Source organism: Paroedura picta, chromosome 1 (assembly GCF_049243985.1).
Source record: "Paroedura picta isolate Pp20150507F chromosome 1, Ppicta_v3.0, whole genome shotgun sequence".
Classification (NCBI taxonomy): Eukaryota; Metazoa; Chordata; class Lepidosauria; order Squamata; family Gekkonidae; genus Paroedura; species Paroedura picta.
Window position 1 is genome coordinate 26,632,916 of NC_135369.1, and position 13,055 is coordinate 26,645,970.

At 49.9% G+C, this 13,055-nt stretch overlaps 1 protein-coding gene across 3 annotated transcripts; it reads left to right on the forward strand.

Moving 5' to 3' along the window:
• The first annotated feature begins 337 nt into the window (after nt 1-337).
• On the forward strand, nt 338-12,756 carry CGREF1 (cell growth regulator with EF-hand domain 1). Of its 3 annotated transcripts, none has more exons than XM_077330322.1 (6): nt 338-475; nt 1,199-1,385; nt 1,988-2,059; nt 3,156-3,226; nt 8,401-8,525; nt 11,421-12,756. In XM_077330322.1, the coding sequence occupies exons 2-6, from the start codon at nt 1,306-1,308 to the stop codon at nt 11,796-11,798; spliced, it is 726 nt and encodes a 241-aa protein (XP_077186437.1). In that variant the 5' UTR covers nt 338-475; nt 1,199-1,305; the 3' UTR covers nt 11,799-12,756. The 3 variants fall into 3 exon arrangements, with proteins under 3 accessions (XP_077186437.1, XP_077186456.1, XP_077186446.1); XM_077330341.1 differs by having other exon boundaries at nt 342-475; nt 1,283-1,385; XM_077330331.1 differs by lacking the exon at nt 338-475 and adding an exon at nt 899-1,116.
• The last annotated feature ends 299 nt before the right edge of the window (nt 12,757-13,055 follow it).

A 13,055-nucleotide genomic window follows, 5' to 3' on the forward strand; every position in this document is an offset into this window, starting at 1 on the left:
CGGCCCTAGAGCGCTGCCCTAACCAAGCCAAAAAGGCGCTCACATCCCCCGCCCCCCCCCCATCCTGCCTCTTTGATTAGAGGTTCCTTGCGGGGTCGTTGTCCGCACTGGGCTGTGGCATGAAGCGGGGACTCTCCCCCCCCACCCAAGTCTCCTGCGTCGAATGCACCAAGTGTGCGCCGGTTCGATCCCTGCCTTGTGTCGCCGCCTGCGCGACTGGGTGGGAACAAAGGCTGGGAAGAGCCGCGGCAGGGAGCGCCCTCTGGCACGCGACGCCACCGAAGGGCGGGGGGGGGGCAGGGCGGGCCCGGGCTGGGGACTGTTGGCGCCCGCCTTCCCCGCCCCGCCACGTGGCCCCGGGGACTGGGTGGGCGGCCAGGAGAAGCGCGCGGAGAAGCAGGCCGGCTCGGCGGGCGTCCTCCGCGTCTCTCCCCGCCGATCCAGCAGCTGAGCAGCGGCGGGCGCAGCCAGTCCGGTGGGCAGCGGCCGGAGAGGGCGCCGCACTGCAGTGCCGAGGAGAGGGGAGGGCAGGGGGCGCCGGCACCTGCGGCACGGGCGGGCGTGGATCGGGCCCTGCGCGCGAGGGAGGAGGCTGGGCTTCCTTGGCGGAGCGCAGCGCGCCTCCGTGCCCGTCCGTGGCGTGAATGGGCAGGAGCCTCCTGAGCGCCTCCTCGCTGCGTGTCGAAGAAGGCCGTGTGAATGAGTCGCGGGGTTTGCGTGGCTGGCTGTCGTGTGGCTTTACGCACCGAGGCCGGGCTGCCTGCCTGGGCACCCATCAGGCGGCACCCCTGTGCGCGCGGGACTCGGCCCGTCCCCTCTTGGAAACAAAAGGGGGTCGGGCGGGGGGGGGGCAGAAAGACGCCTGATAATGTGGTGCCTCCCAGGGGCGGGGGCTCGGGGGGGGTTGCATTTTTTTATTGAGCCAAGGCCACTTGTTGTGGAATGTTCCCCTTTCTACGCCTTCTTGGGTTCCTTGTCCAGTTGCAGCGGAGACCCCGAGGGGTTTGCAAGGCAAAGGCGGTTTGCCGTTTCCTGCCTCTGCATGGGCTTCCTCGATGGCTTCCCATCCAAAGACTGTCCAGAGCCCGCCCAGTTCAGCTCCCCAGATCTGATAAGGTCAGATGCTGAACGGAGCTACCCGAGCCAGGGCAGCATGTGAGCACTGCTGGAGTACAGTATAGCGCATCTCTCACTGCAGGCAGCCGCCGCTAGAGGTCTCCCTGCCGTGCTACCAGCCCCAAACCGGGCCCTCGCGGATGCCGGTCCTTCATTTTCCTTGCAGGCGACCCCCTGAATGGTGCCAGGATGAAAGAGGGGATCCTTTTAGCCACCCTGCTCCTCATTCTGCCAGTCAGCTGGGCAGCACCAAAGGATGACAGTAAGAGGTACCAAGGAGGGAAATGATGGGGGGGGGGGCTTGAACTGCTTCTTTCAACCAGGGATGCTGCAGGTGTGTGTGTGTGGTCCTCTCAAGCCCAGTGGGTGGGTGGAGGTGGCAGCTTCTGTATTGCTCCATGTCCAGTGCTCACAAGAGCGACCTTCTCTGGTTGGACGGGGAAGTGGAAATGGCTCTGCTGTGAGCCAGGGCTGCAAGGGTTGCTCAGGGCACCGGCTCCCCCAAACTGGCAGCAGTGCAGGAGACCACAGGTGACCTGATACTGATGAAGGGTCAAGCAGTGTCTCCTCCAAGTCCCCCCCCCTTCTGAGCAGAGCACTTCACATCCTGAGCTGAATATAACTGCTGTTACCTAAAAATGGTTGATGGGCAGTACAAGGCCCTGCGTCGCTCCAGGTTGCTGCTAAGGGGGCTTCCTGGGTCAAAGAGAGATCGCTGGATCTGAGCTGAGTGTCCCTAGAATTGCTGGGTCTTGACTCTGCCTCCTTCTGGCTGCCAATGACCATCTAGGGTAGTGGCCCATGGGAATTTCCCTGTGAAGTAAATGGCCATGCGGCATCTCACCCCCTTCCTTGCTTTTGTGCTCTTCAGGCCAGAGTCCCTCAGTGATTCCAGGGATCATCCCATTCTTAACCCTCTGCATCCAGGGAAGGAGAATGTGAGGTGAGTGATTGTTCCTTGCATGCATGTGCGCACACTTACCCCCCCCCCTCGCCAACACCAGGTTTGCTTCACTTTTTGACTGGAGGGCAGAGGGAGGCCAGAGATGCAGGGGAAGAGAGAAGAGATGGAGAGGTAAAAGTTCTTTCCCATCCTGCTCTTATTCCCACAAAATCATGCCCATCTTTAACTAGTGTAACTAAACAAGGAGTCTGAAGTTGAACTAAACAAGAAGTCTGACAGAACTAAAGCAGTTCCACAGGGCCTGCAAAAGGGAGCTCTTCAACCAGGCATTTGGTTGAGGTTGACCTGTCCATCACTTCCAATTGGCCCCCAAGCCCTCCCCTCCTATCATGACTGATAACAAATCCACCCAACCCCTGGGTCTCAGTACGAGTTGAGCTAAGGCTCTTGCAGTTTCACCTTCCTTTAATGTTATTGTTGTTATTGTTATTATGTAAATGTTATTGTTGTTGTTACCACCTTACTGTTACTTGAATGATGTTACCTGTACTATTTTGTTGTTTCATGTAAACCGCCCTGAGCCTTTGGGGAGGGCGGTATATTAATACAATAAATAAGTAAATAAATAATAAAGTTCAGAACCTCCTTCCCTCCAGTCCCTGAGAGGAGCCCTTCAGCCCTGATTCCTCCCCAAGTGGGGACGACACCTCTTCCCGCCCTAAAAGCAGACAGGAAGTTCCCAATTGCATTTGGTGGCAATCCAATGGATAACTCAGCCAGTTGCTGGCCGCACAGCCCATGTCTAGAGCTTGGATTCACTCCATGCATCCCTCCGAACATATGCAGAATGCTATTTCTTCACTGCTGTGTGGCAATGAGTGACTCTTGCGTATGTATAGGATTTAAAGATAAAGTTCCCAGCACATTGTTCCCATTCTAGGCAAACCCGAGTCCCGAGATGTCTTTTTCCTATTTTTTTTCGTGTTACACAGCTCATTCCTGGCAGCTGGGCCCATTGTCCAGGTGGGGAGGCTCAGTGCTAGGGCCCTTTTCATTCCAGCCCCCCTCATCCTTTACCTGTGCTCCGGATTGTCCCAGCCTTGGCTGGACCAACTGGTGGTTCCATTTGTCATAGGATGCTCCAGGACTATTTGAAGAATGTCGGTCAGGTTGAGAAGGATGCCGACACCATGACAAGGGAACAGGGTAAGAGCTTCATTCCTGTTTGATGCCAGAGTCTGGCAGTAGGTGGCAGCCCCTGATCTCACATCTAAAAGGTTGGATGCAGGCTTTCTCAACTAGGGTTTTGTGAAACCCAGGGGTTTCTGGAAGGGTTTCCTGAATGGGTGGGAGTTAATACATTTTGTATATATATTTTAAAAAGTATTAAACTTTTATTGGTTGAGATGACCATATGTGGTCATCTCAACCTGTCCTCCTCTCCACATAGCCAATGCTGGGCCTGGAGGAATGGGAAGGGGAGGGGGCCTGAATGGGTGTGTACACAGCTGTGCTTCCCAACCATATTCTGCACCGCGCCACTTTATGGAAGCTTGAAGAATGTTTCAGGGGCTTCTTAATGGTAAAAAAGCTGAGAAAGGCTGGTCTGGGGTCTAGTTGATTGCTCTTAGGTGAGGCAGAGTGAGTGGGTGGTCTGTCTTCAGTGCTTGGTGCTGTTTTGAGCGTATCAGTAGTTAGGGAATCCCAAATCTGGGATTTTATTCCTTGGCTCTCTAGTCCCACAACAGAAAGATACAACTAATAGACTAGAACAAACTTTACTGAATGATATGAGGGAGGGGGAGGGAACTGGAATGCACCAACATTCAGAATCAAGCATTCCAAATCAACAGCGGAAATTGTTTCTGATGGAATTTTAAAATATGTAAGGGGTTTATGGTTTTATGGTGGGTTTTAACGTGGGGTGTTTAAAAATTGTTAGCCGCCATGAGCCTGTTAATGGGAGTGGAGGGATAGAAGCTGAATTATAAATAAATAAAAAAATAAAAATGCAAACAGAATAATAACAATGTAGAGGTATGTAGGAGCATAGTTAGCTCTGCTGATCCATTAAGGACACTCCCCCAAAGCAACATTAGAGTACATACCCTAAATTAGGATCAGCTAAAGCAATGAGCCAGTCTTTGATTTCCCTGGAACTCTTCTTTGGTCTGCTTGTTAAGTGAGAACAAAAACATAATGGAGGGGAAAGGGGGGCGGATGTTCCCAAACATAATAAAGGATGGGTTTTTTCAGATTTAATTAAGCTAGTCCGTGCTGGGTACAGAAGAGATCACACCAAAGTTTGCTTGTCCAATATTGTCTGAGAACATTTTTCACTCCCTTCTGCTGGGTGGGGGTTGTTTTGTTTTGTATACTATCCAACGTGAACACAAGGAGTTTTGTGGCCCCTTGTAAATATTTGCTCCTATAAACTGGAGCTCGCTTCATCAGGTACACAAAGTGAAACCTCAGCAGGCAGTATGCAAGCATATATGAGTGTGTATATGTACCACACCAGAAGCCTCTTTGCTCAGGTGAAACAAGTCTGGAGCACCTTCACTGCTCATAAAGTGACCATCAAAAACAAGAATGGAAAAGACTTGACTGACCAAGCCAACATCAAGGATTGATGGTGACAATATGCAGAAGAATCATATGCAAACACCAAGGTGCCTCAGTCACCATCCAAAAACACCTGAGACGCATTGGAACTGCCTATACTGCAAGAAGAGCCTCTTGTGGCGCAGAGTGGTAAGGCAGCAGACATGCAGTCTGAAGCTCTGACCATGAGGCTGGGAGTTTGATCCCGGCTCAAGGTTGACTCAGCCTTCCATCCTTCCGAGGTCGGTAAAATGAGTACCCAGCTTGCTGGGGGGTAAACGATAATGACTGGGGAAGGCACTGGCAAACCACCCCGTATTGAGTCTGCCATGAAAACGCTAGAGGGCGTCACCCCAAGGGTCAGACATGACCCGGTGCTTGGATAGAGGATAAGTGATCTAAGCCCTGAAACAGCTCCCAAATAATAAGGCTTCTGGCATAGATACCATTCCATTAGAACTACTCAGGTCTGTTCCACCAGCAGCAATCACAGCATTATGCCAAAAAGTCTGGGAAACTGGCACATGACCAATAGGCTGGAAAAGGTCCATTTTTGTCCCATTACGAAAGGAAGGTGATGCTCGCATCTGCTCAAACTATCGAACTATAGCCCTGATCTCCCACGCAAATAAAATCTTATTGAAGATAATTCAGAACCGTCTCAAATCAACCATTGATGCTCAGCAACCAGATGGTTGTAGCACCTGAGACCACATTGCAAATTTGTGCTGGATTCTTGAAAAAAAACATGAATATCAAAAGGCCATCTATCTATGCTTCATTGATTATTCTAAAGCGTTGATCACATCAAAATCACAAGATGTCATAGTCCCATTGTATACGGCACTGGTCAGACCACACCTGGAGTACTGTGTGCAGTTCTGGAGGCCTCACTTCAAGAAGGACGTGGATAAAATTGAGGAGAGCGTCGAGAATGATCTGGGGCCAAGGGACCACGCCCTATGAAGGTAGGTTGAGGGATTTGGGAATGTTCAGCCTGGAGAAAAGGAGGTTGAGAGGGGACATGATAGCCCTCTGAAAGGTTGTCACATGGAGGAGGGCAGGATGCTGTTTCCGTTGGCTGCAGAGGAAAGGACAAAGGTCCAGTGATGCCAACACAACCGATCTAGATGCATTCAAGTTGGCAACAACTCCAGACAAAAAGTGGTCCGTTCCTCCTCTGCCTTGAGACGTGGACTGATTTGACGTGGCCCATCTCTGTCTCCAGCCTGCTGCCTTGTGGTCAGCTTTGATCAACAGAAGCCAGGCATAAAATTATACAGTATAACTGAGACCTAAAATAAGAAACTAGCCAGCCGCAGCATGCGGTGCCTTGCCCTGTGGAGGCTGAGGATGCTGCTGTACGTCTGGCTAGTATGCAGCATATTCTTCTGCTCCCCCACCCCCACTTTAGGGTGGTCTTTAATGGTAACTAAGGACAATTCTGACATTTATGAAGGGGGCGGGGGAATCTCTCTCTTGACAAATGCCATTTGCAAGAAATCCCCAGCTGTGGCAAGCAGCGCATCTAGCAGAGATCCTCCCCTAGGAACAGACCCCATGAAGAGATGTTGGGTGGTATCTCAAGGAAAACTTCCACATATGCAGCAGTCTTTGGGCCCTGGACCAGCCAGGGTTCAGTAACAAGAGGGACCCTGTGTAGCCAGCCGAGAGCTGGCAGAATTTGACCAGGCTGGAAGTTAGGTGCAGGCATGAAAGGACTTGCAGCCAAGAGCTGGTTCAGAATCACCTCCACCCTCCAGCTCTCATTCAGCAGGTGAGTCAGTTGGCTGTCCCCAGCCCTCCAGGATCACCTGCATCGATGGAACGTGGCAGGAGATGGCTGAGAACAGATTTATTGGCGAGGCGGCAAAGTTCAGCTGTCTATTCAGAGGGAAGATAAGTCTTTGCAGGACAATTCCTGAGAATGCGCCAGTAGAGTCTCCCAAGAGGCACTTCTGGGCATGAACACAACTTGTACGTCAAATATTGAACTGCCGACACTGCCTGATCGATTCCTGGAAGCCTGACCTTGGACTGAATTACAGTAGACTTCTGAAATCTCTGTCTTTGTTATCTTTGGAAAGCCGTAACCTGACACCTGAATCCGGCAGCCAGAACACCTTTCGCCTTTGGGGGGAGAGCAAGACATCCATAACATAAACTATTTCTTCTGATACAATTTCAAAAGCAAACTAAACCGTGCAAAGCGCGTGTTGTACATTTGGTTGCTCCTTGAACATGGAAGCTGCCCTGTGCAGAATAAGACCATTCGTTCATCAAGGTCAGTGCTGTCTACTCAGACTGGCAGCCGATTTTGACTGTTCTGGGCAGAGATCTTTCGCATCAGCCAGATCAATTAACTGAAGATGCCAAGGACTGGACCGGGGACCTTCTGTATACCAAAAAAGGAAGAAAGGTTCAAAACATATACAGAGAAAAACAGAACCTTTCCAAGGCAATTGGTACAATAAATTCTATATATCAATAATTTTTTAAGGACCAACCAAAACGGTTTCTAGATATACTCCGTTTTCACATTTTTTCTTCAGTGGTTGATTCCTTATACTCTTACCAACCAATTTTTATATATAAATAGGCCACTGGCTCTGTAAAGAATTGTGGGGAATGTCAGTCAAAAAACATTCCCCTTCTGTATACCAGGCAGCTGCTCTACTGCTCAGCTACAACCCCTCCGTAAAATTAAATTGGTTTGTGTTGGAGGCACCCACATGTTATCCCTTGTGCAAGTGGATCTGTGCTGAGTAAATTTCCATTCCATTTGCTGGAAGCAACCCATAGACCCCAGGCCCAGCAAGCTCCGTGCATACCATCCAGCTGCTTGTGTTCAGCTGCAACATCAGCAATTCTACAGCCAGATGCGCATGTGTGCTTCCTGACCCCAGTTCAAATCTGCCACCTTTGCATTTGACCTATCATGAAGGTCATGATAGTTGTTGTCAGCCATCCAGTTGTGTTCGACTCTTGGCGATCCCATGGCACAGCTGCTGCCATGATCCTCGATCCTACACTGCCTGCCTCAGTCATGCAATGCTCTGGCTAGTGTCTGTCCTGACCACATCTAACCACCTCACCCTTTGCTGGCCTGGTTTCCTTTTTCCACTGACCAATCCTAGCATAATTGCTTTCTCCATTGAGTTGGATCGCATGACGTGGCCAAAGTAGGTGAGCCAGTGTGTTTGTGATTTTGCTTATCAATGATATATCAGACTTTATGCACTGTAGCATTTCCTTGTTTGTGACTTTTGCCGTCCATGGAACCTGCAGAAGCTTTCTGCAACACCAGAGTTCAAATTAATCGATTATCTTGTCCAGTTTTTTCATTGTCCATTGGCTATTGGAAATATGACATTTAGTGGTTAGGCTTATGTCATTGCTTTGCCATGTTCGGTTCAGGCCCCCTCACTAAACTGACCTGTGTGTGTTTCCTTTAGCCAGCAGGCCCCTGCATTCCACATGGGAAAAGATAGCTCCATTCCATTAAAACATAATACCTTGGCTATTGTAATCTCTTGGTAGTCTCTATGGGCAGTCCAAGTTTTTATGCATTTTCTTTAATAGTCTGCCTGCCTCATTGGGACTCGGGTCAGATGGCAAGTACGATTGGTGTGTTGAGCTAGAAGGAAGCATCATCCCATGCCATCTGCCCTGAACCCCAATGACAAAGGGGGACTATAAATGAAAATCCATCTGCACCATAATTACTCCCTCTTGATTTCCCTTTGGCCGACCCAGTCTTCTCCCTGTCTTTGCAGCTCTCCTGCTTCTCTTTGCTCTTCATGACTATGACAAGAGCGGTCGACTGGACGGCCTTGAATTCCTGCGGCTGCTTACTGAGCTGGTGGAAGAACAGGCCAAAAGGCAGCCTTTGCCTGACTCAGTAAGTGCTGTTTTATTCCTTGGACACTTTCGTGTCATGTGTTTCGTCACCTCTGCCAGCGCTGCAATACACTCTGTCATTCTGTCCCAGGTTGTTGCCTCAATTGCTTTGCTAGGACCACTGGATCCCATTCCTTGTTGCTCCCCTGAGGCTGCCACTCTGGGCTCCCTATCATAATGTGACTCTCAAGAGCAGCGGCTCCCAACCTAGTTGAACCTGTGAGCACTCTGGAATTTTTAAAGAACAGGTAGTGGCCACTACAACAAAATGGCTGCCATGGAATTGGAACCAATGGCGAAACAGCTATTGTGGAGATTGGACTCAAGTCACAAAATGGCGGCCTGAGGTCAATCGCAAAATGTTAAAAATGCTTCACAAAACATGAGGAGAGACCAAAGAAGCAACTATGATGGAAGCAGCTTTGTTGAGCCATTAGGCTTTCATCCACTGACTGCCACAAAACCTGTAAGCCGTTATACTAGACTCCATTAGCAGGCAGAAAAAACTGGCTGTATAGCAGTAATTCAAGAACACAGCGTGTTTATTTTTCTTTTAGTTCATGTGAATGCAGCAGTTTTACTGCCTACACATTTTTGTGACAGTCTCCTGACAAAGCTCTAATTGCTTAAAATCTTTCATCTCCTGTCCCTGCTGTTTTTCATTTTTCTCTTCCTCAGTGAAACTCCCTTGAGTTTCGGGGATGGCTACAATGAGGCCTAGAACAGACATGCAGCGTGGACTGCACCACTGCCAGTAAATGATTACAATTTAGCATGTTTCCCTTTGTTTTAAAAACTGGCAAATAGAAAGCCACCACAGCAAGCAAGAGGCAAGAGTGTTGAGCATTTCGCCCTGCTGGGCAAGTTTTTGTGGCTTTCCTTCCCCATTTGAGGGCACATTGAAATCTTAGAATTGGAAGGGACCATAGAGGCCATCTAGTCCAACCCCCGTTCAATGCAGGATCAGCCTAAAGCGTCCATGCTGCATACAGACTGCCAATGAGGGGGAGCTCATTGCCTCTTTAGGCAACCGATTCCACTGCTGAAGTACTGAAAGTTTTTCCTGATATCTAGTCAGTACCATTCTGCATGTAGTTTAAAGCCATGACTGTGGGTCTTCTCCTCTGCTGCCAAGAACCATTCCCTGCCCTCCTCTAAGCAACAACCTTGCTAAGTAATCTTGGTTCCCAAAAGACTGTACCACCAGAACAGGTCTTGGGATGTTTTCTCTTGCCTCCCTTTAGCCTCAAAGGCTGGTTGCCAGTTTTCTCATACAAAGGTCACGGATATTGAAACACTTTATAGAATCATTTAATAACAGAGTTGGAAGGGACATCCAGGGTCATCTAGTCCAACCCCCTGCACTGTGCAGGACACTCACAACCCATCCACTGCCAGCCCCTTGAACCACTGCTCATCCACTGCCAGCCCCTTGAACCTTCACAGAATCAGCCTCTCCGTCAGATGGCTATGTAGCCTCTGCTTAAATTTCCAAAGATGGAGAACCCACCACCTCCCGAGGAAGCCTGTTCCACTGAGAAATTGCTGTCAGGAACTTCTTCTGGATGTTTTAGAATCCCTCTCCCTAGAGCTTCTTAGCTGACAAGTTTCCTTATTTTAAATCATCCAAAAAGCGGACACAGTGGGGCCTTCATGTGACATAATCACTCCACTTTGAGATCTAAATCTGTTCTTCAAAACTATTGTCTTCATTTATCGTATGACGTGTGTAGCATAGCCATGAGATCCAAGGACTGTCTGGCAGCCAGGCAAGGGGCATTCGGAGGCAGTTTGCCATTGCCTGCCTCTGCATCAAGACCCCTCGTGTTCTTTGGAGGAACTACCACCCAAAGCCCCTCTGAGGTCTCCCCTCTAAATACTAGCCAGGCCTGGCTCTGCATAGCTTCTGAGATCTGGCGGGATCGATCTTGCCTGGACCATCGAAATTATATGCCTAGAGAGAAAGCAGCTTCACTGACCTTAACTTCTATGCCCTGTTTGTGTGGCCCTCCAGGACACCTGGCTGTCCACTGTGTGAAGCAGTATGCTGGAGTAGATGGACCACTGGTCTGATCCAGCCGCTCATCACATGATCTCCCATATAAGGCTATACTCTGGCAAAAGCCTTGATTAAAACTTTGTTGGGCCTAGGGGTGCCCAAAATTGTTGTGGAACATGTTGATACTTTAAGGCTTACAAGAAAGATGCAGAGTTGGGCATACTTAGAAGGCACCCAAGACATCTGTTAGGTATAGTTTAAATCAATTAAGCTTAAGGTTTTGGTAATCACCTTTAGGGTCATACGTGGTCTGGGCCCAGTGTATCTGAGAGACCGCCTCCCTGCCTATACCCCCAGAAGAGCATTAAGCTCCGCCACTTCCAACAGGCTGTGGATCCAAAGAGGCACGCTGGACCTCAACAAAGGCCAGGGCCTTTTCAGTCCTGGCCCCCACCTGGTGGAATGAGCTCCCCGAAGAGATCAGGGCCCTGCCAGAACTTCCACAATTCCACAAGGCCTGCAAAAAGGAGCTCTTCCACCAGGCATTTGGTGAGGCTGACTGACCCATAACATCTACAGGTACCCCCCCAGACTGAGAGATCGAACCTACTGAGGGTGTGTCAGTTATTGTTGAAATACTGTTCTAGTTGTTATGTTATTGTTGTTATTATATTGATAGTGTTCTATGTAAATGTTCCAAAATGTTTTATGTAAACCACCCAGAGCCGTAGGGAAGGGCGGTATAAAAATTTAAATCTAAATAAATAAATAAAATCCCGTTATTTTTATAAGGCTAAAGAAATGCAATTCAGGGGGGCAGGGGGAACAGAGTGTCTTTGGGTGTTTTATTTGCTGGTGAGCCAACCGTGGACTTGGTCTCTTCATCTGCCTCTGCAGTTGGTGCTGATGGTGGACAGTATCCTGGAGACACAGGACTTGAACCAAGACGGGTTGCTGGAGCTTTCTGAGCTGTTTCGTGGCCCCTGGCAGGACCAGGCCCCAGCCCTGCTTGCTGCCCCCAGCAGAGAAGATGGGGCAGTGTTGTGGGCCCCTCCGGGATTGGACGGACAAAGCGCTGGGCTCTCAGACCTCCCAGTCCAGCAAAATACAGCAGATACCCCGTCTGCCCCAGAGACTTTTCAGGAGGAGCAGGGAGTCATGGAGGCCCCTTCCCTGAGTCCTGGAGCACAAATGCATAAAGGGGATCTTGCCCAGGAAGCATCACTGCACACACAAGGACAAGGGGGCGAGATGCCTCCTGCTCCCGGAAACTGATACAGGAGAGGAAGAAGCCTGATGGGCAGCTTGGCCCTAAGGATGAACAGAACTATTCCTAGATGGGGCTACAAGGTGGTGGTATGCCTGAACTGAAAAATCCCCCTGCATCCCCTCATTTCACACTTGCTACCATTTCCTGTTGTGCCCATGTTCCCGGAACCACCAAGGTTTCTCATCTTTTCAGACATCTGTGCAGCTGTAGGGCTCTGCAGAAATTCTTGCTTACCTGGCCTGCTCCTCATACCATTCCCTTCAACGTGCAGCTGAGAATTCCAATCGTATTGTCCCCTGGATGGATGTCATTTGGCTCAGCCTGGATCAGGTGCCCAGGACCAGAGCTTGGTATGCTTTTTAGAACAGCTCTTTGCATAGGTGGCTTTATCCAGCTCTCTGGGCACCACACAGGCAGCTCTGGGGCTGCTATTGCCAGCAGTGCTCTCCACCCCTGAGCGCCACCCCCCCCTGCCAAGGAGGCAAAGACCCATTTCCCATCTCCTACCCTGGAGACTCTCAGGATGTGAAGTAAAGAAGCACAATGCCTCCCACTCAATCCATATTAGGGAATTGGTCAGCATCCACCTTGGCTCCTCCCAACACATGAAGCTGCCTTCTCTCTAGTCCATCCTTGGTCTGTCAAGGTCAGCCTTGTCCACGCCGACTGGCCGCGATTCTCCTGGGTCTCCAGTGGAAGTCTTTCACGTTACCTACCAACTGATCCTTTGAACTGGAGGTGCCTGGAATTGAACCTGGGATCTTTAATCATGCAGAGCAGATGGTCTACCACTGAGCCACGGCATCTCTCCCAAGTGGGCAGCTGCTGTCTACTCACTCCTTCCTGGTACGTTCCATAAGAGGAAAGGTGCTGATGGCATCACCCCTGGTTAACAACTCAGTCTCCTATACTTTGGTCAGCTCTCTTTTTCACCCTGCCAATAAAGTGTCTTTGAACTTAGAATCATAGAGTTGGAAGGAACTTCCAGGTTTCTTGATGTGTTTGTTGCAGAAGGGAGAAACAAACGGCCCTACATCTCGGAGGGAGCTGTCCAGATCACAAGGACAGCCTGGATCATGTTTGATGCCAGCCCAGTTCACAGTAAATCTAGGCTAGCATTAAGCAGAATAGAACCAGCAGAGCTCTGGATTTCAACTCTTGCCGTACCAGATCTGATCAACGGATCATGCAGCTTGGCTCTCTTGCTCTTCACTTTACTCTCTCCCCAATCCTGCCCCTAGTGGCAACAAGTAGCCCAAGTG

Bases quoted from the DNA above. Each gene is read 5' to 3' on its own strand.
- CGREF1 (XM_077330322.1), top strand. From the start codon at position 1,306: ATGAAAGAGGGGATCCTTTTAGCCACCCTGCTCCTCATTCTGCCAGTC. The intron at 2,060-3,155 runs GTGAGTGATTGT...CATTTGTCATAG, and splicing joins CCAGGGAAGGAGAATGTGAG to GATGCTCCAGGACTATTTGA. The intron at 3,227-8,400 runs GTAAGAGCTTCA...CTGTCTTTGCAG, and splicing joins CACCATGACAAGGGAACAGG to CTCTCCTGCTTCTCTTTGCT.